The sequence below is a fragment of the Rhinoderma darwinii genome, chromosome 11, assembly GCF_050947455.1.
Source record: "Rhinoderma darwinii isolate aRhiDar2 chromosome 11, aRhiDar2.hap1, whole genome shotgun sequence".
In the NCBI taxonomy this organism is placed as follows: Eukaryota; Metazoa; Chordata; class Amphibia; order Anura; family Rhinodermatidae; genus Rhinoderma; species Rhinoderma darwinii.
The window spans coordinates 80,744,134-80,768,562 of NC_134697.1; the positions used below are offsets into that span (position 1 = coordinate 80,744,134).

The 24,429-nt window shown below is 45.5% G+C and overlaps 1 protein-coding gene across 1 annotated transcript in view; it reads right to left on the reverse strand.

The window, feature by feature from the left end:
- Positions 1–23,850, reverse strand: part of ECHS1 (enoyl-CoA hydratase, short chain 1) — a 47,961-nt gene extending 24,111 nt beyond the window's left edge. The window contains exons 1-5 of the mRNA XM_075841828.1: positions 23,743–23,850; positions 11,656–11,853; positions 11,203–11,330; positions 9,740–9,839; positions 7,039–7,143 (exon numbers count right to left, since the gene is read on the reverse strand). Coding sequence (XP_075697943.1) covers positions 7,039–7,143; positions 9,740–9,839; positions 11,203–11,330; positions 11,656–11,853; positions 23,743–23,824 — 613 coding nt within the window. The 5' untranslated portion in view covers positions 23,825–23,850. The remainder of the gene's footprint in view (positions 1–7,038; positions 7,144–9,739; positions 9,840–11,202; positions 11,331–11,655; positions 11,854–23,742) is intronic.
- Between the last annotated feature and the right edge of the window lie 579 nt (positions 23,851–24,429).

The following is a 24,429-nucleotide window of genomic DNA, read 5'->3' on the forward strand; positions in this document are numbered from 1 at the left end:
TGTGCATGAGGCATAAGACGGGGCTGGACGAACGCAAAAAAAGCCGCAAACAACGCCGCATAAAACAATAAAAAAACAACGCCAAAAAGGCTACGATAAACGCGGGGAAAAACATTTTAAAAAAAACGTGAAAAAAACAGCAAACAAAGAGGCAAAGAACGCCACGAAAAACGACAGGGAAAACGCCACGAAAGACGCAACGAAAAACGCAGAAAAAAAAAACCCCAAAAAAATACACGAAAAGCGTAGAAAAAAAGGCTATGGTAAACGACACGCAAAACTACGAAAAAAAAATAGTGGAAAATGACGCGAAAAAAGCCGCAAACAAAGAGGCAAAGAAGGCTGCGAAAAAAAACGGGGAAAACCACACGAAAGACGCAACGAAAAACGCATAAAAAATTTCCGAGAACAACGACGCAAAAAAAGAAACGATAAACGACGCGAAAAAAGGATACGATAAACGAAACGGAAAACACATTCAAAAACATCGCAAAAAAAGACGCAAACAAACAAGCGAAAAACGCCCCGAAAAAAATCGGCAAAGAAAAACGCAAACAGCGCACAAAAAACGCCGGGAAAAACGACGCAAAAAACAACGTGCAGGGAGAGGTAAATCTGCCGCAAACTTCAAGACGGAATTTTGAGGCAGATATTGTTCCTGCCAAAAAACTCTGTGTGAACAAAGCCTTAGTGGAGAGAGACATGAGATAGAGGAGGGCGGACAAGGGTTAGGGTATGTTCACACGAGGGCGTCCGTAACGGCTGAAATTACGGGGATGTTTCAGCCTGAAAACATCACCGTAATTTCAGCCGTAACGGCATGTGCAGGCGCTTGAACGCCGCGTCCATTAGGGGCGTAATTGGCGCTGCTATTCATTGGAGTCAATGAGTAACGGCTCCAATTATGCCCAAAGAAGTGACAGGTCACTTCTTTGACGCGGGCGTCTATTTACGAGCCGTCATTTGACAGCGGCGCATAAATATACGCCTCGTGTGAACAGACAAACGTCTGCCCATTGCTTTCAATGGGCAGATGTTTGTCAACGCTATTGAGGCGCTATTTTCGGACGTAATTCGGGGCAAAAACGCCCGAATTATGTCCGTAATTAGTGCGTGTGTACATACCCTTAGGGTAGACACGAAGAGGTTTATAGACCTGAAAAGAGAAAGAAAACATAAATGTGAAAAACATAATGGGGGGAGAACATTTGCTCATCATCCTTCAAGAATGTCAGCAAGGAGACAAGTGCAGTGAAGGAGGTCAGTGGGAGGAGCAGGGACAGCTCACATGAACTCTTGGAAGGTACGTGCACGCTCATTGCAGCCTGCAATGAGCGTGCACGTGAAAAAAGTTTCATCACAAGGAAAGATCAACAAACCAGAGCTGAACTGCATGTAAACAAACTGCTGAATTCAAAGAAGAAATGTGTTAAGTAGAATTTTTTTTAAAAAATAATGCTTTATTTAGGTTGTCTGTATAAGGGGTAATGTATGACACAGTTTTTGAAAAAATGTTGGGATCTCGGACAACCCCTTTAAGCTTACTAAAAAATCCTCCCAACTCTATGCTGCCAATTTCGTCCCCTTACTAAACAAGATTAAAACCCAGTTACATTCCCTGCGGATCCCCTTCCTATCCTGGGTGGGCAGGAAAAACTACCTGAAGACTTACATTCTCCCTCAAATCCTATACGTGCTTCAAACCATGCCCATTTACCTACCTAATACTTTCTTTAACTCCATCAAATCTCTATTCTCCAAATTTCTCTGGAACTCTAAAAAGCCGCGACTAGCACATAGACACCTGATTCTCAAACCCAACTCCGGGGGTATGGGCCTTCCGGACATTCTAACCTATTATAAAGCCATACACCTCGGTAGGTGGGTTTCCTTGAACAGGACCAGGGACATGTCCCCAACCCTAGCTGCGGAAAGAGCTCTGATTTCTCCAGGTTTACAAGCTCGACTCTGGTGCCCTTTTTTAAAAACGGGACTTACAAACTCCATAAGCCCTACAATTAAAGGCACCGTTTTAGTATCTCAGAAATTTTTCGGCGACTGCTCCCCCGATGAAAAAAACACTACCGCTCCACCTACTCCCGACACTCACTAATTGCACAGCTGACCCCGATACCTTCTGGTCTTCTTTAAAATACAATACTGTAGTTGATACTTTTGGAGAGGGGCAAGTTCCCGCCTTACAATCCCTTTTGCCTACAGATACACACCCGCCCATCCCTTTCTTACACTCCTTGGGTTTCAAAGAAACAAGCAAGATGTTTCCGGATATCTCAGAACCCTCCTGGTTGGAGACATATTTGCTACTACCTGCTCTTCCTAAGGGCCTAGTCTCTAAAATATAATCTGGCCTGGTTTTAGATGGCTCTCCTGCCAAACCTAGTTTTCTTCTGGCCTGGGAGAAGGAACTGGAAGTCACCTTCAGTAGGGAAGATACGTCTTTTATTCTAAAGCACGTATTTGGCTTCTCTAGATGCGTTAAAATTCAGGAGAACTCCTTTAAAACCACAACCAGGTGGTACAGAACTCCAGATTTTTTTGTACAAAATCAATCTGATTCCATCCAACCAGTGTTGGAGATGTAATGCTGGCATGGGTAACATATCACATATCTGGTGGGACTGCCCCACGATCAAGCCCTTTTGGGATAAGGTGTCTGACACAATTCAGAAAGTTACGAAACAAACGCTCCCCCTGGGGGCTCCTCTGGTTCTCCTATGGGCTCCATCTCAAAATTTCCGCCCGAAGCGTAATGATCTGATAACTCAAATGATTACAGTGGCTAAATTACTGATTCCATTCCACTGGAAGTCGACCGCGCCCCCGACTTTCCGTGAGTGGTTAGATAAGATGGACTCTATTGGTAGGATGGAGGAGCTCTTGAGTTGGGAACTCAGAAAACATGAGAGCTATCTGAAGGTGTGGACTCCGTGGTTGACTTTTCGTGCCTCTCATCCCCTCCCAAACTGAGCTTCCCCTTACCCCTCAAGATCTATGGGGGGTGACTAGAATAGTTCCTCTTAGGATTGTACAGGTCCCCTCCACATGGGGAGACCCTAACACTACTCCTTCCCTCTCAAACCTTGCACAGGTTTCACACACTGAGCCCGCGCCGTATGCTACGGGTGTCAACTGCGTATTACAGCTGACACCCAGGACTAACGGAGAGGAACAGCGATCGCTTCTGTTACAGGAGCCTGTAAAAATTACAATATACTGCAATACCATTGTACTATCCATCTACTGATTGTTGGTTCAAGTCCCCTAGGGGGACTAATAAAATGTGTAAAACAAAAGTAAATCGTTATTAGTGAAAAAAAATTAATACATATTTAAAGTCCAAAAAAAAACAAAACCATTTTTTCTCTAAAGTAATGTAAAAAAAATAAAAAAACACACAAAATTGGTATCGCTGTGTCTGTAAAAGTCCAAACTATTAGAATATACCATTATTGAACTCGCACGGTGAACGCTGTGAAAATAAATAAATTTAAAACTGCAAAATCGCTGGTTTTTGGTCACCTTGGCTCTACCAAAAATTTTTTTATAGAAAGTGCTCAAAACGTTGTATGTACCAAAAAAATGGTACCAATAAAAACTACAGCTCGTCCCGCAAAAAAAGAAGCCGTCACACTACTCTATTGCCAAAAAGTTATGGCTCTTGGAAAGGCAGGGAGGAAAAAAATGGATCAGTCCGGAAAGGGTTAATTAATGTCTAATGAAAAAGCATTTATAACCACATATGGGGGTATTGCCGTACTTGGGAGAAATTGCATTACAAATGTTGGGGTGCTTTTGCCTCTTATCCTTTGTGAAGTTTAAAAAAAATATTCAACATTGTAGTGGAAATAATGTTGATATTAATTTTCACGGCCTAATACTAATAAATTCTGCAAAAGACCTGTGGGGTCTAAATGCTCACTATACCCCTAGATGGATCCCTTAAGTGGTGTAGTTTCCCAAATGGGGTCACTTTTGGGGGGTTTCCACTGTTTTGGCCTCTCAGGGGCTTTGCAAATGCGGCATGACACCCAAAAACTATTCCAGCTAAATTTGAGCTCCAAAAGCCAAATAGCGCTCCTTTCCTTCTAAGCCCCGCTGTGGGTCCACACAGCCGTTTATTACGATTGATCAGTCTTGTCCTTGTCTGCCGAGAGCTGGAGAGCATGCGTGCGCACACGCTCTCCTCTCTCCAGCTTTTGCTGTGACACTGTCTGTAGCTGATTGAACAGTGTCCCAGCCATGTTATACACTCCCTTCTCATTACACGCCCCATTGGCAGTTCAGTGGGTTATTTAAATATCGGGCGCCAAATATAATGGCACCGATATCTAAATAACGTAGGAGGGTAGAAAAAAAAAATGTAATGGCGCCATGAAAAACTACTACTCGTCCCATAAAAAACAAGCGCTTATATGGCTATGTCGATGTTGTCGAAGTTATGGCTTTTGACATGAGGGAAGGAAAAAACAAAAACCGAAAAAAGCTGCAGAGGGAAGGGGTTTAAGCAATCATTAGTGGATGCTCTGGGCAGTCACTGGTTATCGGTAGCCTAGCTACCCACGTCATATTCTTAGGCTATGTTCACATTACGTTTGGTCAGAATATCGGACGTGGTTCTATCTTGGTAATAGGAGTGCAGCAAAGGTCAGACAGATGCTGGTGGTATGGGATGCTATTATTAGGCGGACAGATGGGGTTATTGGTTACCGAGACCATGATCCTGAACAGTGTGTGGTCTGCCAGGTGCTTGGGTTTGGCATATTGCAGAGTGGATAAACAGATTGCTGGGTCTTCTAGGGAAGACCCGGCGGTGATGGTACACATCGGTATCAATCTCAAAAATCATCGGCAGATGGAAAGTCCTTAGAAATGATTTTAGGAAACTAGGAGAGAGGCTTAAGTCCAGGACCTCCAAAGTAGTGCTTCCAAAAATACTACCAGTGCCACGAGCGTCAATAGAAAGGCAGTGGGAGATTAGGGAGGTAAGTAAGTAGCTTAGAAATTGGTGCAGGAAGAAAGGGGTTGGGTTCTTGGAGAACTGGGCTGACTTCTGTCGGCTACAGGCTCTACCGTACGGATGGGCTGCACCTAAAATCAGGAGGGTGCAGTGGTGCTGGGGGATGGCTGGAGATTTTAAACTAGGATCTGAGGGAGGGAGGGAGGGAGGGAGGGGATACAAAAATAGGGTTAGATAAAACATATAAGGATTGGGATACAGCAGGGGTTAATAGGGATTTAGTGGAGGCTGGCGTCAGCGAGCCAAGTACTCCCTACTAGGAATAAATACGGACCTAAGAAAAATAAAAGGTGTAGATAATATTAAATAGTCTCTGTCACCACATTATAAGTGCCTTATCTCTTACATAAGGAGATGGGCGCTGTAATGTAGGTGACAGTAATGCTTTTTATTTAAAAAAACGATCTTTTTTTCACAAAGTTAGGAGCGATTTTGGTTTATGCTAATGAGCTTTCTTAATGCCCAAGTGGGCGTACTTTTACTTTCGACCAAGTTGGCGTTGTACAGAGGAGTGTATGACGCTGACCAATCAGCATCATGCACTCCTCTCCATTCATTTACACTGCACTAGCGATATAGTTATATCACTATGTGCAGCCTCATACACAAGCCCTAACATTACTACAGTGTCCTGATAATGAATACACATGAAATCCAGCCTGGATGTGATGTGTACTCAGAATCCTGACACTTCTGACTCTTTTCTGTGAGATTCCGGCAAGTGAAACCAAATCTCGGTGTAATGAGCGGGATCTGCTCCTTTAACCCCTTAGATGCCGCGGTCAATAGTGACCACAGCATCTAAGTGGTTAGAAACCGAGAGGCATGCCCCTGAAACGTTGCAATCGCCCCCCCATGACGCGATCGCTGGGTGGTGATGGTTGACATGGCCTCATAAGAGACAGTCAGTATAACGATATGCTGCAATACATTGTGCTTGGGGGGGGGAAATGGGAAAAGGTTTTTTTGTTACATACATATATATATACACAAAGTTATTTTACTGAATTTAACGTCCCCCTAGGGGACTTGAACCAGTGATAGTTAAATTTGGGCCGTAAAAACGAAGGCCGATTTTAACGGAACAGCTCATTAAATTGGCACTAGTTTGTTCCTTTCACAGGGATACTGTAATGTATGGGGATGAGCAATCGTTACTACGATCACTCACCCCCATGTATTTCGATCATGTCGGGAGCGCGTCTTCCGGTTTACATACTTAGGCAACAACATTTTGTGATCCATAAACGAACCGATGAGCTGATGAACAAGCGTTTGCTCGTTCATCAGCTGATAGTCGCCCTGTTTACACAGTTTATATGACACACGTTTGCCTGATCATTGGCCCGTGTAACAATGCCTTAAAGAGAACCTTTCACCTGCCCATACATGTGCGGCTGAGTGCAGCGTGTAATAGGTATAATCGGTAGTGCTGTACAAACCCGGTCACTATTAAAAAAAAATCCTACCCGCCTCCGTTATTTAGATATCGGTGCTGTTATATTTGGTGGCCGATATTTAAATAACCGCCTGAACTGTCAATGGAGCGTGTAATTGGCAAGGGGGTGTGTAACATCGCTGTGACACTGTCCAATCAGCTATGGACAGTGTCACAGCAAGAGCTGGAGAGAGGAGAGCGAGAACGTGTGCGTGCGCACGCGCATCTCCGCCGCCACCAATGTAAATTCTTCTTCTGCTCAATGGCAGCGGGAGTATCTTCGGCAGAGGAGCTGTGCGCGCATGCACGCGCTCACTTATTCTTCAGCTCTCGGCAGACAAGACTGATCTCGCGAGAGATCAGTCTTGTCGTCATTGTCTCACGAGAGCTGAAGAGTGAGTGAGAGTGCGAGCGCGATGTGATTTAACCAAGGCGACCAAATATCTAGATATTCCTTTCAGGCCACAGATTCCCAGTGAGCCAATTCTTCCATCCTTCATAATTCAGTGACTTTCTGTTCCAATTGGGTGATAATAGGAACACATTTGGCACATAACTGTACCTGCTTCCTTGGCTTCTTGGGCATTGATTCGGTCACCAGTAAGCACCATTTCCATAGCAAGCGATTTTCCAACAGCTCTTGTGAGCCTCTGGGTACCTCCAGCCCCTGTGGGGAGAGGGAGAGATCAGGAAATATCATCATCAGCATGCATGGGATATAGTGCACCGTCTTCCTTGACTTTTCGATGTTTTGTAAACTTTCATGTTACTTGTTTTTATTACCTACCTGTATTCTCTGAAGAATTAGGGTCAGTTCAGTTTTTTTGATACGAAAACCGCGTCGGAAAACGCGACAAAAAACGGCCTAACATGCCTTCCATTTATTTCAATGGGAGGCGGAGGCATTTTTTTTCCCGCAAGCGGAATAAACGGCTCGTGGGAAAAAGAAGGGACATGCCCTATCTTCGGGCATTTACGTCTCTAACCACCCATTGACATCAATTGGGGGCAGAGAAAGCATATTTATTACGCTGAGTTTTTTGCCCGCGGCGCTCAATGTAAGTGTGCGAAAATCGCCATGCAGGCAGAGCAAAATCTCCCTCAAAATTCCAAACTGAACCCAGTGTGAACCCAGCCTTAGGAACAGAGAATACCACAGAACTAGTGGAGCCATCAATATAAATGCAATATTAAAAAGGAGTTTCGGGGTTTTTTTTGTGGTGGAATCAGGTAACGAAGAACATGGGCTCAGGACTGGGCATGTACAAATCAGTGCAGCGCACCAGGGAACTTAGATGTTTTGCCCTTTAACAACTGCCCACTGAGCTTTTACAGTAACCAGTAGCGGACTATTGACCAGCAGCAGGTCAAGTGCTCAGCTGTCACAGTGGCACCCAGTAATAAGGCCTCATGCACAAGAACGTAAAAATGCCCGTATTTACAGGCTGTAATTACGGGGCCACAGACTTCTATTGGCCACAGGAACATTCCCGTTTGGTTACAGGAAGGTGCCCGTGCCGTTGAAAAATATGGAACATGTCCTATTTCAGGCCGTAATTACGGCACGGGCAGGCCCATAGAAGTCTATGGGGCTCCCGTTATTACGGGTGGCTACGTATGTGCACCCGTAGACACGGGAGCATTGCTAGGCGATGTCAGTGGATAGTCACTGTCCAGGGTGCTGAAAGAGTTAACTGATCGGCAGTAACTTTCTCAGCAACCGGGACAGTGACTACCGCTGGAGTTAATAGTATTAAATGTTAACTTACCCAGAACTCCCTGCTTCATCCTCCAGTCCAGCCCCCCGGGATGACGTTTCATCCCATGTGACCGCTGCAGCCAATCACAGGCTGCAGCGGTCACATGGACTTCCGCGTCATCCAGGGAGGTCGGACTGGATGTCAAAAGAGGGACGCGTCACCAAGACAACAGCCGGGGTATGTATGAACTTTTTTTACTTTCAAATGCTGCGGAAACTCTGCCCGAAAGGGCTGCCCCTTCTCTCTATCCTGATAGAGAGAAGGGGCTGCCGATTAGTGCAGAGAAAACGGGTCCGTAAGTACGGGTGGAATACTGGCGACACCGGACCCGTATGTGTGAGTTAGGAGTATAATAATCATTGTATGGACTCCACTAATATATCACTGCACTCCTGGTCCCTTAGACAGGGAAGAAATAATCTCTTCAGCAGCACTATATACATGGGGGATATACAGAGGAACAAGGAGAATGGAAATGGGTAGGGAGGGGAGAGGTCTCAGAGCTGCCAGGAGGGATTTGATATGAGATTATGTAATCCTGTAGTTCACAGGAAGTCAGCCACACCGGAGAAGATTACCTCCTGTCTACACATGAGCATAGTCTATTTTCGTGGTCAGAGAGATCCCACAAACGGAGACGAGATTGAAAAAATATCATCCACATGCTGCGTAAATACGAAACTGAAAAAACGATCAGCAATAGACCTGCGTACGGAATTTTATACCGCAGCATGTCAATCACTGCATATTTGCTGCCGGTTTTCTCCATTGAATTCAATAGGGAGATAAAACCTGCCACAAACTGCGTTTTTGCGGTGAGTTCACTGCGATTCCACTGCAACAAAAAAAAGCAACCCTAAATAAATAAAAAATACACTACTCACCTAGGCGTCTGTGTTTCTTCCTCCAAGCCGGCCTCCTGTGGTGGCGCTTCATCCTGTGTGACCGCCGCTGCAGCCAATCACCGGCTGCAGCGCTCTCCATGATGAAACGTCATCCCAGGAGGCCGGTCTGCTAGCAGATCGATTAATGCTGTTTCCCACTGTGGACATTCCGGGCGAAAAAGCACCAGTTTTGTGCGCTTTTTCGCCTGGAGTTCCCTACGGCACACAGGACAGATACGCTGCGTGCTTTTACGCAGCGTATCTGCCCCGTGTGAACACGGCCTCATTAAAGTAGGTTTAGGGGGCAATTACTTTTCACATGGGTGATATAGTTTTTGAATAAATCTTAATCCCCAAATAAAAAAAATGATAATTTTAAAGCTTATCTTCATTTAACTATGACAAATTAACAAAAATAGAAGACATCAGGTGAGGGGCAAATACTTTCTAACAGAACGGTACATAGTCCTCAATGAACTTGTAATGGGCAGATTTCAGTACTTATTGGATTCTCTACTATTTGCACTATGAAGTCATTTTAAGCTCAGAAAGACATGATCAAGGTCATATCAGTATGAAGTTTATGAAACCCCAAAATCATCCAGACATATAAACGTACCTGGAATTGTTCCAAGCAAGATTTCTGGCTGCCCAAACTGTGCCTTCTCTCCAGCGTAGATAATGTCACACATCATAGCGAGCTCACATCCTCCTCCAAGCTACATGCACACGTAAAACATAGGCAAATAATAATTTCCACAAGTGGGATCACTCAATAGTATGCAAAAAAGGACAATACATTGATATTCGAAATTGTGTTAAGGCAATTCTGATCTTGCCGGTTTATAAATTTTAGACTATATACCATATTTTTCGGACTAGAAGATAAAAAATAAAAAAAATAAAATGCAGGCATTTTTTCACACTGGACATACAGTACACATTAGATAAAAGTTGGTTGCTGGCAAAATCTAATGTGTATGGGGCTTCCTGACTGCAGATGTTGGAGGACAGGAGGATCAGGCATGGATTTCAACATACGGGATTCTTCGGACCCGAATGTGGACAGAAGGTCCAGCCTGTACGGTCTCGTGTTTGTTGATGCTGATCAGTCCCCCTCTATCTATTACAACAGTGAAAAGGACAGAGCAGGGGACGTTGGATATCACGGCGTTTCGATTCCGGCACCCTTCCAGATTTACCTCTGCAACTACACGTCCGGGTACATGCCTTCCAAAACACGTAGGGTAATCCACGGCTCTAAAACGGTCAAACTGCGCTCTCCTTGCAGATCTCTATCCTGTGTCAAGAAGTACCCCCTTTCCAAGTGTCACATGTGCACCCCCCAGTTTCACTTGGTCACTCAGAGAAGGGCTTCTCAGTCGTGTTCTCACCAGCCAAAACACGAGGATGCCGGGGTCTCGCTATTGGTTGCAGTCCATTTCGAAGTTTTTAAAAACATTCCCTAAATGAATCTTACAATTGGTCTCCTAAACCCAGTAGAACATTCAAATCAGCACAAAAGGGGTCAATGTTGCTAAACCAAAAATTGGTGCAAAAATAGAAAGGCCTTGGCAGCTTATAAGGACTACGGTCAATACCGCCTCCTTAGCTGCGCCTCGCCAACAACTGTTGGGCGCCTCAGTTTGAGAAACACAATGAATGGAGAGGTGGTGTCATTATTAATATACATATATACAGTGTCAGTTGAATTCACAAATAGAAGCAGCACTCAAAAAAAAAAAAAAAAATAAATCTATCGAAATGTTTTTTGGAGTGCTGCTGCTACTTGTGGATTGGAGTAGTAACAGAGGTGAAGAAGTAATTCGCCTTGAAGCTAGTGCTCGCCAAACAGGCTTTCCTTACTGTGCAGCTCCAAAATATATATATATATATATATTTATGTATGCGCAGTGTCACATACATAATTTCTTGTGTTCTACCATATCGTCTTCTCTCCAGGCGTCTCCTATTGTCCGAAAAATATGGTATATTTTTTTTTTTTTTTTTTTAACACCCACACATTTTCTTTAGGTCAGAGATCAATAGCAAGCAGAAGCAAACCATCCAGTGATGACTTACTGCATAGCCATTAACAGCTGCGATCACAGGTTTCCTTACGGTGGAGACTCGATTCCAGTGAGCCAAGAAGCTGCCCCCATAGCACTCCTGGAAGGTCCTGTTCTGCATCTCTTTGATATCTGCACCAGCTGCCAGGGATAAGAAAATATTTCATTTGCACACACTTTTCCGCAGCAAAGTACACAGCACACATCGGTGCGTTATTTTATAAACGTCTCAATGACACAAAATTAACTGTTGCGCTTATCAGCAGCTTGTGGTGCCCAGATATTCCTAGCACCACAGAGTTATGAGGAGCACAGCTCTCCTAGACCAGACTCAGCCAGGGTAGGGGATGTTAGAATAGGTCACCTTGCCGGAAAGCAACGTAGTCCTAAATTTCAGGACCGTGCAACAAATACTTACAGGCAATTTGCAACATCTCTAGTATTCACTTTATCATGCAGAACTAACCAGCAAATGCCTTCTCACTCCCTGTGATGACAATTGCCCCAATCTGTGGATCCGCTTCAAAAGAATCAAGAGCTCGGTTGATTTCAGTCATCAGTCCGTCACATAACGCATTCAAGGCTTTGGGTCTGTTCAGTTGTATAAAGCCGACATTTTGACTTTGCCCTTTACGTTCTACCAGAATGTACTGAAATGACGGCCCTGCAAGAGAGAAAGGGAAAGAGGGCAAAACACGTCAAGGTTAACATAAGAGGGATTGTCTGCAACGTGTCACTACTCAGGCTATTTGTGCATATTTAGCTACATTTGGGTAAGGTAAATCCGCAGCAGAATACAGGAGCAGCCAAACGTTGATTTTAACAAATCTTATCCACATGATGCGGAAATTTTCGGCGTGGAAATTGACTCGTAGTGCAGATTTTTAAATACGCATGTCAATTTCTGCTGCTTATGGAGAATGCGTTTGTAGCGGACGCTAAAATCCGTAATCAAATCCTAGCATTGCAGTTTTGCAGCAAATTACCTGCAGATACACAGATATCCACAATTGTGGATTTTAAAATCCGTTCTTTTAAGATCTTGCAAGGAAATCCAGAGGCAAACCCGCACCAAACCTGCATGATTCTGTGCGGATAGGTCTTGTGGAGTCTTAGTCGGATTATCTGCAGCAAATCCGATCTGTGTGGGCTTACCTTTAGGGTAAACATTAGGGCTGCCAATTATCGAAATTCAGAGCAATTAATCAACGTCATCTTGTAAACTTCGGTTTTATCAGTTATTTTTTCCCGGTTTAATCTGTATCTGCATCTTCCGGACGCAAATACAGTTGAACCTAATGGTAGAGCAGGGGACCATAAGGTCCCTGCTCTACCATTCACTATGTAGCGACAGACGCGAGGCAGTGACGTTCGCGCCTGCCTACGCTGCACAGACAGGAGGAGCAGAGCGATCTCCACCACTCGTCGTACCAGGCTAGGGGAGATATTACTTTTATCAGGGACTATTGGGGGCATTATACAGCGTGGGGGGGGGGGGTGCAGCTGTAAGGGCATTATACTATGTGGACGGCATTATACTGTGTGGAGGTCAACTACAGGGGCATTATACTGTGGGGCGCACTATGGGGCAATATACTGTGTGGGAGCAGTGTCAGGGGATATACTATATACAGTAGTATATAGCAGGCTCAGGGAACAATTCAATGGTGTAGCATGCAAATAGGGGGTGTGGCATGAAAAACAGTGTGGCCTAAAGAATCATTCATTAATCAGAATAGGAGGTTACATGTTCACTTAATTTTGATTTAGGTCATAATTGCCCAGCCCTAGTATACATGCAGAAAATCGGCAGCATTTAGAGTAGCAGCAAAGTGGATGAGATTTCAACAAACCTTATCCCCATGTGACAGCTAAAATCCACATCCAGGAGTCTATTGTAAGACATCCAAGACCAAATTCAAATCCAAGAGGGGATCGGAGGACAATAAGCAGGGACCACATTAGCCACGCCCTACCCAAAAAAAAAAAAAAAAAGCCAAGTGCCAAACCATGATCTAGACCACTTAGCAAAAATTTGAGAATTCTGGTCAAGGAAAAAAAATGCAAGGGAGGCAAGCTTCCGATTCTCACACCGAAGAACATTGGCCTTCCATGTATGATGGTAAACGAGGACTAAAGAAGGTTTCCTAGGCTTAAGCATAGTGAGGATAACAATCTCTCAAAAACCATGAGCCCTCAGAACGGCGGCCTCATCAGCCAAACCACACTGTTAAATGTATCGACCTTAAATTCCGGTGGAAAGGAGATCCCTGAGAGAGAAGGTAAGGCCGGAGGGACAAGGGCCATAGGACTTTGCCAAAAGGAACATGAGGTCCGCCTACCAACAGCGGAGCGGCCAATTCGGGGATACCAGTATGGCTGAAATCCCATCTGACTTGAGCCGCGGCATGAGAGAAGTAGTACAGCAGACTCAAGTCGGACCATGATGCCACAAGAGCATCCACAGGGCAGGCCTCCGGGTCCCGGGCTCGGGTAATGAAGCAGGGGACCCGTCGATTGAAACTGGAGGTCATCAGGCCTACGTCCAGACGACCCCACCTGTGGCAAAATTTGGTTGGAGACATCCTGGTGAAGAGACCACTCCCCGGGAACCACCGTTTTGCGACTGAGAAAGTCTGCGACCCAATTGTCAACACCGGGAAAGTGAACCGATGTGAGAGCCTGGAAAGCAATCTTCCACCCAGACCAGGATCATTGAGGCTTCAGCCATCACTGCCACACCACACGTGTTGCCCTGGTGATTTAGATAATCCACGGCCATGGCATTGTCCGTTTGAACCCGCACCGGGTGTCTGGGCAGTGACTATGTCCGGGGCAGTAGGCACAGAAAAATGGCTCTCAATTTTAACAGATTGATGAGAAGGGGGGCTTCCTGTGGAGACCACCGCCCTGAGCCGTGAGGCTCCAAAAATTGCCCCCCCCACCCCTTGAGACTGGTATCAATGGGGAAGATTAGTCCGTTCGGCAGGAGGAACGAGCGCCCACGGAGAAAGGCCGAAGAGGTGAGCGACAAACTTCAGATCCAGCAATTACAAAAATATGTCCCACCGGGAAATTATCGCCCGCTGCAGAGGGGGCGTGTGAAACTGTGCAAAGGGAATGGTCCTGATTAAGGCCACCATGGTCCAGAGAACCCACATACAGAAGGGGAGTGAAGTTGGCACAGCCGTCTGTAAAACACGGATCCAGTCCTGAAAAATCAAAAAGAAACTCCGGAGGAAGGAAGACCTTCGCCGAACGAGTTTTGGAGGGCAAGAATACGATCTTCTGGGACGGAGATCGGCAAGACTTGGAGCGGTTAATTATCCAACCGAACCAAGGAGTGTCTAGAGTGATCTATCTGGAGAGCCGTCTCGTTATCCTCATTGGAGGGAAAGCTTATTAGAATGATCTGCAGGTACGGGGTGACCGACACACCCTGGTGTGAAGGAGTACCATTACGACAGAGAGAAGCTTCATAAAGACTCTCAGGGCTGTGGCCAGGTCGAATGGAGGCCACCATTTGGTAATGTTGGAACAGTACCAAAGAGCAGAAAGCGCTGGTGCGTAAGGCAGATAGAAATGTGTAATACACGCCCCTGATGTTCACAGATGAAAGAAATGCCCCCTGTTCCATGGAAGCAATGTCAGTCTGAAGAGATTCCGTGTCGAAAATGAAGAGCCAGAACATGCGCGTTGAGAACAGAACAGTCCTTTTTGGGGATGACAAAAAGGTTGGAAAAGTAACCCTAGAGCCAATGGACCAGGGGCACCGGGACAATGACTCCTTGCAGTAGTAGAGAGTGGATTGGCCGAAAAAAAAACAGGTTTTTTTCGGGTGACTGCGGAACAGCGGACTGCAAGAAATGCTCTGGAGGGAGGCTGGCAAACTATTTGGTCTCCAATGGATACCACCTCCTGAACCCACTTGCATTCATAAATTTCTGTTGTGTACAAACTACCACTCTGGAACGAATGAAAATAAATAATTCTTCCTTGCAAAATCAACTTAGTTAAGTATCTTTTGAGTGCTTTAGATTATCCCTCTATATCTATGAGTGGGGTACAACCCGAACCTGAATAGCACCAATATATATTGGAGTGCATCCTTACTATTCTATTTAAAGAGGCTCTGTCACCAGATTTTGCAACCCCTATCTGCTATTGCAGCAGATAGGCGCTGCAATGTAGATTACAGTAACGTTTTTATTTTTAAAAAACGAGCATTTTTGGCCAAGTTATGACCATTTTTGTAGTTATGCAAATGAGGCTTGCAAAAGTCCAAGTGGGTGTGTTTAAAAGTAAAAGTCCAAGTGGGCGTGTATTATGTGTGTACATCGGGGCGTTTTTAATACTTTTACTAGCTGGGCGTTCTGATGAGAAGTATCATCCACTTCTCTTCAAAACGCCCAGCTTCTGGCAGATCACGCTGTGACGTCACTCACAGGTCCTGCATCGTGTCAGACGAGCGAGGACACATCGGCACCAGTTGATTCTGCAGCAGCATCAGCGTTTGCAGGTAAGTAGCTACATCGACTTACCTGCAAATGCCGATGCTGCTGCAGAATCAACTGTAGCCTCTGGTGCCGATGTGTCCTCGCTCGTCCGACACGATGCAGGACCTGTGAGTGACGTCACAGTGTGATCTGCCAGAAGCTGGGCGTTCTGAAGAGAAGTGGATGATACTTCTCATCAGAACGCCCAGCTAGTAAAAGTATTAAAAACGCCCCGATGTACACACATAATACACGCCCACTTGGCCTTTTACTTTTAAACACACCCACTTAGACTTTTGCAAGCCTCATTTGCATAACTACAAAAATGGTCATAACTTGGCCAAAAATGCTCGTTTTTTAAAAATAAAAACGTTACTGTAATCTACATTGCAGCGCCTATCTGCTGCAATAGCAGATAGGGGTTGCAAAATCTGGTGACAGAGCCTCTTTAACCCCTTAATGACCGCCGATACGTCTTTTTACGGCGGTCATTAGTGGGCTTTATTCTAGAGCGCCGCTATTCTACGTCGCTGCTGTAGAATAAAGTAAACAGAGCAGGGAGCCGTGAAATCTCCCTGCTCTCAGCTGCCAGAAGCAGCTGAGGGCTGGGGGCGTCCCTGCTCTGCCGGGTGAGATCGATATTAGTATCGATCTCACCTGTTTAACCCTTCAGATGCGGTGCACAATAGCGAGCACCGCATCTGAATGGTTTTGGAGAGAGGGAGGGAGCTCCCTCTCATCTCACTGACACCCGGCGATAAAATCGCCGAGTGTCTGTGTCTTCTATGGCAGCCGGGGGTCTAATAAAGACCCCCAGGTCTGCCTGCAGCGAATGCCTGCTAGATCATGCCGCAGGCATGACCTAGCAGATGCCTGTCCGTTTTAAACGGACAGGCAGTAATACACTGCAATACAAAAGTATTGCAGTGTATTATAATAGCGATCGGAGGATAGTGAAGTCCCCTAGTGGGACTAGTAAAAAAGTAAAAAAAGTTTAATAAAGTTAATTTAAAAAAAAAAGTGAAAAAAAAAAAATGAAAAACCCAGCTTTTCCCCTTACAAAATGCTTTGCTATTAAAAAAAACTACAATAAAGCAAAAAAGTTACACATATTTGGTATTGCCGCGTCCGTAACGACCCCGACTATAAAGCTGTTACATTATTTAACCCGCACTGTGAACGCCGTAAAAAATAAAATAAAAAACAATGGAAAAATTGCTGTTTTCTGTTAATCCTGACTTAAAAAAAATGTGATAGAAAGTGATCAAAAAGTCGCATCTACTCTCAAATGGTACCAATAAAAACTGCAAGTCGTCCCGCAAAAAACAAGACCTTATACAGCTATGCCGACGCAAAAATAAAAAAGTTACAGCTCTTCGAATGTGACAATGGAAAAATCTAAAAAATGGCTTGGACATTAGGGCCCAGAATACCAGCAGGGGGAAGGGGTTAAATATTACCTCCTGAACCCAGGCATCCAAAATGTGAGAGAGTCAGACGTCCTTGAAGTACAGAAGCCTACCCCATCCACCCGAGGTGAATAGAGTGGGGACACACCTTCAGGCAGAAGTGGCCTTGCCGGCTCCAGCCTTATAAGAAAGCTTGGCCTTCTGATCCCCCAGACCACAGCCTTACTGGTATGTGATGTTGGAGAACCTACGAAAGGACCTAATACGTGGACCCTCAATTTTGGCATTAGTAGTGCGCTTAGGCCTGTTTTGGAGGAAGATAGGTGTTTTGACATGTAGCTTCTGAGATTATCTTATGCAATCTAGGTCCAAAGAGAAGGGTACCCGCAAAAGGAATAGCAGTCATTAAGTGTTTTGAAGCCAAATAAATCAGACAAACCCTTAAGCCAGGTAGTCTCGCGAACAGCAATGGAAGAAGCGAAGGCCAGAGCCACCAGACCAGCGGCCTCACAGATATACTTGGATGCATTGGAAATAAGGAGAGACAGATGAACCATTCCTCCGGAGGAGGACCTCCGGGCAGGCCGTAAAAGAGTATGTGTGCCCATTCAATAACAGCTCTGCTAACCAAGACAGATGCAAAAATGGGGCAAATGGCGGAGCTGTTTTTCAATGGAGTCAATGAAAAACGGCTCCAATTACGTCCCAAGTGTCCTGCACTTCTTTTGACGAGCTGTCTTTTTACGCACCGTCTTGACAGCGACACGTAAAATGACAGGTCGTCGGCACAGAACATCGTAAAACCCATTGAAAATAATGGGCAGATGTTTGTCGGCGTAATGGAGCCGTTTTTTCAGACGTAATTCAGGGCGTAAAACGCCCGAATTACATCTGAAACTTGGGTCGTGTGCACATACCCTTACGGCGCAGGGCAGGGAGAGAGTCACCTATAAAGTTTGTTCTCACTTCTGTCAATGTATATACAGGAGTGAATAATAGTGCCGATAAGCAATCATTACACTACAGGAAAACGACAGTGAAAAAAAATGGTCATTAAAAGCTGATCAACTGTCAGTTTTTCATGGCCATTTTGCATCAATGTGTCTCCAAATTTTCATCCATTTCCAGTCCGTCTTTAAAGAGAACCTTTCACCTGCCCATACATGTGCAGCTGAGTGCAGAATGTAATAGGCAGGGATGCACAAACCCTGGGGCGCTTTAAATCTTTTATCCTATCCTCCGTTTTTTGGATATCGGTGCGGTTATATCTCGCACCCGATATTTAAATAACCCCCTGAACTGTCAATGGGGCGTGTAACATCGCTGTGACACTGTCCAAGGAGCTACGGACAGTGTCACAGCAAGAGCTGGAGAGGGTGTCCGCGCGCACACGTGCAGCTCTGCCACCACCACTGAACAGAAGGTGAATTCTTCTTCTGTTCCGTGGAAGCATCGTCAGCAGAGGAGTCGGAGCTGTGCGCACACGCACGTCAGCTCTCGGCAGACAGCTTCTTCTCTTCTGTGGTGGCAGCGGAGGCACACGCACGCACGCACGGACACACACACACGCTCTCTCTCACACTGTCCATAGCCGATTGGACTGTGTCATAGCGATAGTAACACGCCCCATTGACAGTTCAGGGAGTCTTTAAATATTGTGCGCCAAACATAAAACGGCACCGATACCTAAATAACAGAGGATGGGAAAAAAATGCAAAGTGCCCCAGGATTTGTGCAGCCCTGCCTATTACATGGTGCACTCAACTGTACATGAATGGGCAGGTGAAAGAGTCTCTTTAATGGCAGTTTGTTATCAGTCTGCCAACCGTTTTTCAAGGCCGTCAAAAAAAAAAAAAAAAACCAGATGGATTTAATTTGTCAGGGCGTTTTTTTTGTCACAACCCCCTGAAAACACCACAGTGCCCATGTAGATATTGCCGCAATGTCCCTGTAGATAGTACCACAGTGCCTACTGTATAGTGCCACAATGCCAACATATGAAGTGCCAGTGCCCACAGTAGATCATGCCACACCCCTATACAGTGCCACCCCCCCCCCTGTAGACAGGGCCAGTATAGCTCACTGTAGAAGCGGAATCCCTCTGGCAGGGGATTCCGCTCCTAGAGGGAGCCCCAGACATCTCTGTCCATTTATGGACAGCGACGTCAGGGGCTCCCTCTAAGGGTATGTGCACACGATAGCAGGCTTTTACGTCTGAAATGACAGACTGTTTTCAGGAGAAACCAGCTGCCTCGTTTCAGACGTAAATGCAGCTCCTCGTATTTTTCGAGGCTTCTCTGACAGCCGTAAATTTTGAGCTGTGCTTCATTGAGTTCAATGAAGTACGGCTCAAATTACGTCTGAAAGAAGTGTCCTGCATATAATGTATAGAAGTGTCCCGCATATAATGTATATAAGTGTCCCGCATATAATGTATATAAGTGTCCTGCATATATTGTATATAAGTGTCCTGCACTTCTTTTGACGAGGCTGTATTTTTACGCGTCGTCGTTTGACAGCTGTCAAACGACGACACGTAAATGACAGGTTGTCTGCACTGTACGTCGGCAAACCCATTCAAATGAAAGGGCAGATGTTTGCCGACGTATTGTAGCCCTATTTTCAGCCGTAAAACGAGGCATAATACGCCTCGTTTACGTCTGAAAATAGGTCGTGTGAACCCAGCCTAATAGCGGAACCCCCGGCAAGAGCATCGACAGTGCACTGGCTGGGGATTCCGCTCCTGGAGAAGCCCCTGGCGTCACTATCCATACATGGACAGTGACATCAGGGGCTACTCCTGGAGCTGAATCCCCAACCAGCACGCTGCCAAGGGAGCTCCTGACCACATATGGACAGAGACGTCAGGGGCTCCTTTTAGGAGCAGAATCCAGCCTGGGATGAAAAAGCAGGCTAGCAACATTATACACAAACCTAAGGATCTACATGCAGCTCCTCTGACGCTCCATAGTCTCTGCGCTAGCTGTACTCCATCTCTTTCTGTAGATTATATTAGTCTACTGATGTGTGTCCTACTTCAAAACCCTCAGTGATCCACTGTGATCGTCGGGGGAAGTGGTGTCCAGTCATATAAACGAGGGATCACATGGATAAGCCTAGTCTATCAAAACCGATAAACGATAGTTGCCATTTCTAGCAGCTTTGCCGCTGACAAGAGGAGTTTTACAGTTTCACTTGCATGGATCGCGTCACTGTCTGTTACCAGAAGAGGACACAGTTATAGGCCTATATTAGAAGTGAAACAGTTTTCAGCAGTTTGCATCTCTGTCGCCTACAGATAAATATAAGGAGAACCCCGGCGATCAGCTAAATAAATGGCCGACCATATAATACATGAATGATCCATTAGAGCAGGAGACACTATTACTTAGCGGCTATAAGCTCTGGTTCATAGAGGGGAGTTCCAAGAGGGGGGGGGGACCTCAAGCTATGATGTCCATACGACCTTTAAATACAACCCCTTTAGGGCTCATTCACACGAACGTGAATCTCTTCCGTGTTCTGTGCGTTGAAACAAATGCACGACACGCGGTCCCATTGATTTTAATGAGTCTATTCACACATGCGTGAGTTTTCACACAGCGAGTTTCCGTTGCGTTAAACTCACTGAATGTCCTATATTGATGTGTGTCATTGAGTGCGTGAAAAACTGCGGACAGCACACGGACGCACATCCGTGTGCTGTTAGTGTTTTAGGCATCAATTACATCGGGAAAAAAAGTGCTTGCGAGAGCGTGATATACGCATGCCACTTGCAAAGCACACCGATGCATAACGCAACGCACACGGACAGATTTAGGGGTGTATTTTTAACACACAAAATCTGTCACACTTGTGTGAATGTAGCCTAAAAGTATAACTAAACCTTTAAACAAACTTCTGACATGTCAGAAGTTTTCATTGGTGGGGGTCCGAGCATGGAGACCCCCACCGATCACTAGAAAGAAGCGGCAGAACCCCTCGGAAACAGATGTAGCCGTGAATCGGCCGGCTCATAGACTTTCTATTGAGTCCATACTCCGATACATCGGGTTTCTTAGAAAAGCCGATCAGAAACCAAGCAGTTCAGCGGTCACACGAGCACTTCTGACGCTTCGTTTTAGCGATCGGTGGGGGTCTCAGTGCTCAGACCCCACCAATCAAAACTTATGACACGTCACTATATGTCAGAAGTTCGTTAGTTACCCTTTAAATATTATTTGTATGGGGTTAATGATATTTGATGCTTTTTCTAGGTTAACCCCTTCGTGACCACCAATACACCTTTTCACAGCGGTCACTAAGGGGCCTTAGGCTAGGCCGTCGCCTTTTCACGGCAGCGCGGGTGTCCCGTACAGGCTGGAGTGGGTGCTCGGCTGACTAATGACAGCCGGGCTCCTGCTACAACGACCGAGATCGTAGTTTACCTCATTCGCGGCCATTTAACCAGTTAAATGCTGCGATCAATAGCGAACGCAGCATTTAACTTGTTTACAGAGGGAGGCCCGCACATCGGCAGCCCGCAAATACAATCGCGGGTCTCCGATGGGGTGCCATGGCAGCCAGGGGCCTGATAAAAGCCCCCAGGTCTGCCCTGGGCATATGCCTATTAGGACGTGCCAGACGTGCCTAATAGATTGCCTGTCAGTTTTACACTGACAGGCAATAATGCTCTGGTATACGAAGTATTATAGCAGCGATCTAAAGACCGCATAGTAAAGTCCCCTACTGGGACTAAAAAAATAAGTAACGTGAAATAAAAATTACTTGAAAAAAAATATATAACCATTTTTTTTCCATAAAAAGTGGTTTTATTTAGTCAAAGTGTAAAAAATAAATAAAAGTACACATATATGGTATCGCTGCGACCGTAATGACTCAAACAATAAAGTTAATGTAATTTAAACTGCAAGGTCAACACTGTAAAAAAAAAAAAAAAAAAAAAAAAAAAAACACAAAACAATGGTGAAATTGCCTTTTTTTTTCCATTGCCCCCCAAAAAAAAGTCATAAAAGTAAATCAATAAGTTCCATTTACCCCAAAACAGAACCAATCAAAACAACGTCTCGTCTTGCAAAAAACAAACCCTCATATAACTACATTGACGGAAAAATGTAAAAAAAAAATTACGGCTCTTGGAAAGCGACGATGCAAAAACAAATACATTTTACTTCAAAAGTGTTTTTATTGTGCAGAAGCAGCAAAACATAGAAAACCTCTACATATGTGGTATCGCCGTAATCGTACCGACCCATAGAATAAAGGTAACATGTTATTTACGCTGCACGGTGAACGGCGTCAATGTAAAAACGCATAGAACAATGGCGGAACTTCAGGGTTTTTTTCTATTCCTCACCCCCAAAAAAAAAAGTTAATCAAAAAATTCTATGTACCCCAAAACGGTGCCATTAAAAAGTACAACTAATCCCGCAAAAAACAAGACCTCATACAGCTATGTCGATGGAAGAATAAAAAAAGTTATAGCTCTTTGAATGAGACTATAGAAAAACGAATAAAATAGCTTGGTCATTAGGGCCTAAAATGGGCTGATCACTAAGGGGTTAAGATCACCCTAAACTTGCATGTATGAGGTTTAAAATAGGGCCAAATCTGCGTCTGTGGCCTTCTGTAGCCTGAACGCAGTGATAGACGCGTCTAATTATTCTATTTACACTTCAGACCAATGTTGTGAGGCCCCATGGGCACCAACGTATTTTTGCAGCCGCAATTCATCCGCAAATCTGCGGGTGAATTGCGGCTTTATTCATTCCTATGGGCCCCATGCATGGCCCAGGATCCTGGACCGCAGAAAGAACGGACAGGTCTTATTACGGCCGCGTTTTGCAGTCCAGGCTCATAGAAATTAACGCACGTGGCCGTGTGCACAGCCCGCGAATGGTGGGTGGCACGCGGATGACACTCCGTGGCTGTCTGACCTGAAAATCACGGTCGTGTACATGAGGCCTGAGGCTTCCATAGGTTTCTGTCTGCATCCCCATTGATATCAATGGTGACCAATCCGGTGCAAATGGTTTCCGTTGTGTAAGAGTTCCGTCGTTTTGATAGGAATGAACAGCGCGGTCGACTACGGTATTGCTGCCATGGCAACGACGGAACCCTTACACAACGGTGACAAACGGATTTGCACTGGATTCGTCACCATTGAAATAAATGGTGATGCAAACGGAAAGCCTGAACAGAGCCCGGACGCAGATGTGAACAACGCCCACCCGTCAGTCCGCAGACGTGCTGGCGGGGCATACTTATTACAGCCACCAACAGAACCCATGGACTTGAGTGCCATCCTTCTCCAACAAGTTACAAACTTTACTTTGCAGCAATATCGTGCAAATCATCCTGTAAGACGCAGCAATGTGAACGTGTGCACTGCGGCTCTCAACTAAAACTTCCAGCATGCCTCCTGCACCTGCCGGGACTCCACCACAGCACAAGGGCCACACGTTGCCGTCCACTTTCTTCAAACACAAACCAGAAGGAGAGACGACAGCGCAGCCCCCGAGCCGTCGCACGTTTACTCAGAGGTGTTTGACCTCCAATCTCTCGTTTGCGTTGTCCTTGTTTTTTTTTGCTTTTCTCCTCAATCTTACACCGTGCCCGTATACAATAGCAGGTTCCGTCTCCACATACCAGCACTAAACTGCCTGAAAACCCCGGGACGACAGGGATATCTGGCTGCTGCGAGTCGTAACATCCTACAGACGGCCGCCATCTTCAGCCTCAGCGCATGCGCGGTTCAATTTTCTCTGCCTTTAACGGCCGTCAGCCAGCGCATGCGCAGTGGATTGTCACCGTTAGTACCCGTATGTTCATCGGTATTGGTAGTCGTGGGGTCGATATTTCCTGCTATACCGTCAAAAATGATTCCCTTGAAGGTATGTGCACACACACTAATTACGTCCGTAATATACCTGCCTCGCTGCCGGACAACTGTCCCGTACTGTAATCATGTTTTCAGTACGGGACTGTTGTCCTGCAGCGAGGCAGGGACTCCTAGCATCGTACATAAGTGTTCGGTCCGGTACTTGCGGCCGAAATACGTCCGTATAATACGGACGTAATTAGTGTGTGTGCACATACCCTTAGGGTATGTGCACACACACTAATTACGTCCGTAATTGACGGGCGTATTTCTGCCGCAAGTACCGAACCGAACACAGTGCAGGGAGCCGGGCTCCTAGCATCATACTTATGTACGATGCTAGGAGTCCCTGCCTCGCTGCAGGACAACTGTCCCGTAGTGTAATCATGTTTACAGTACGGGACAGTTGTCCTGCAGCGAGGCAGGGACTCCTAGCACCGTATATAACTATGATG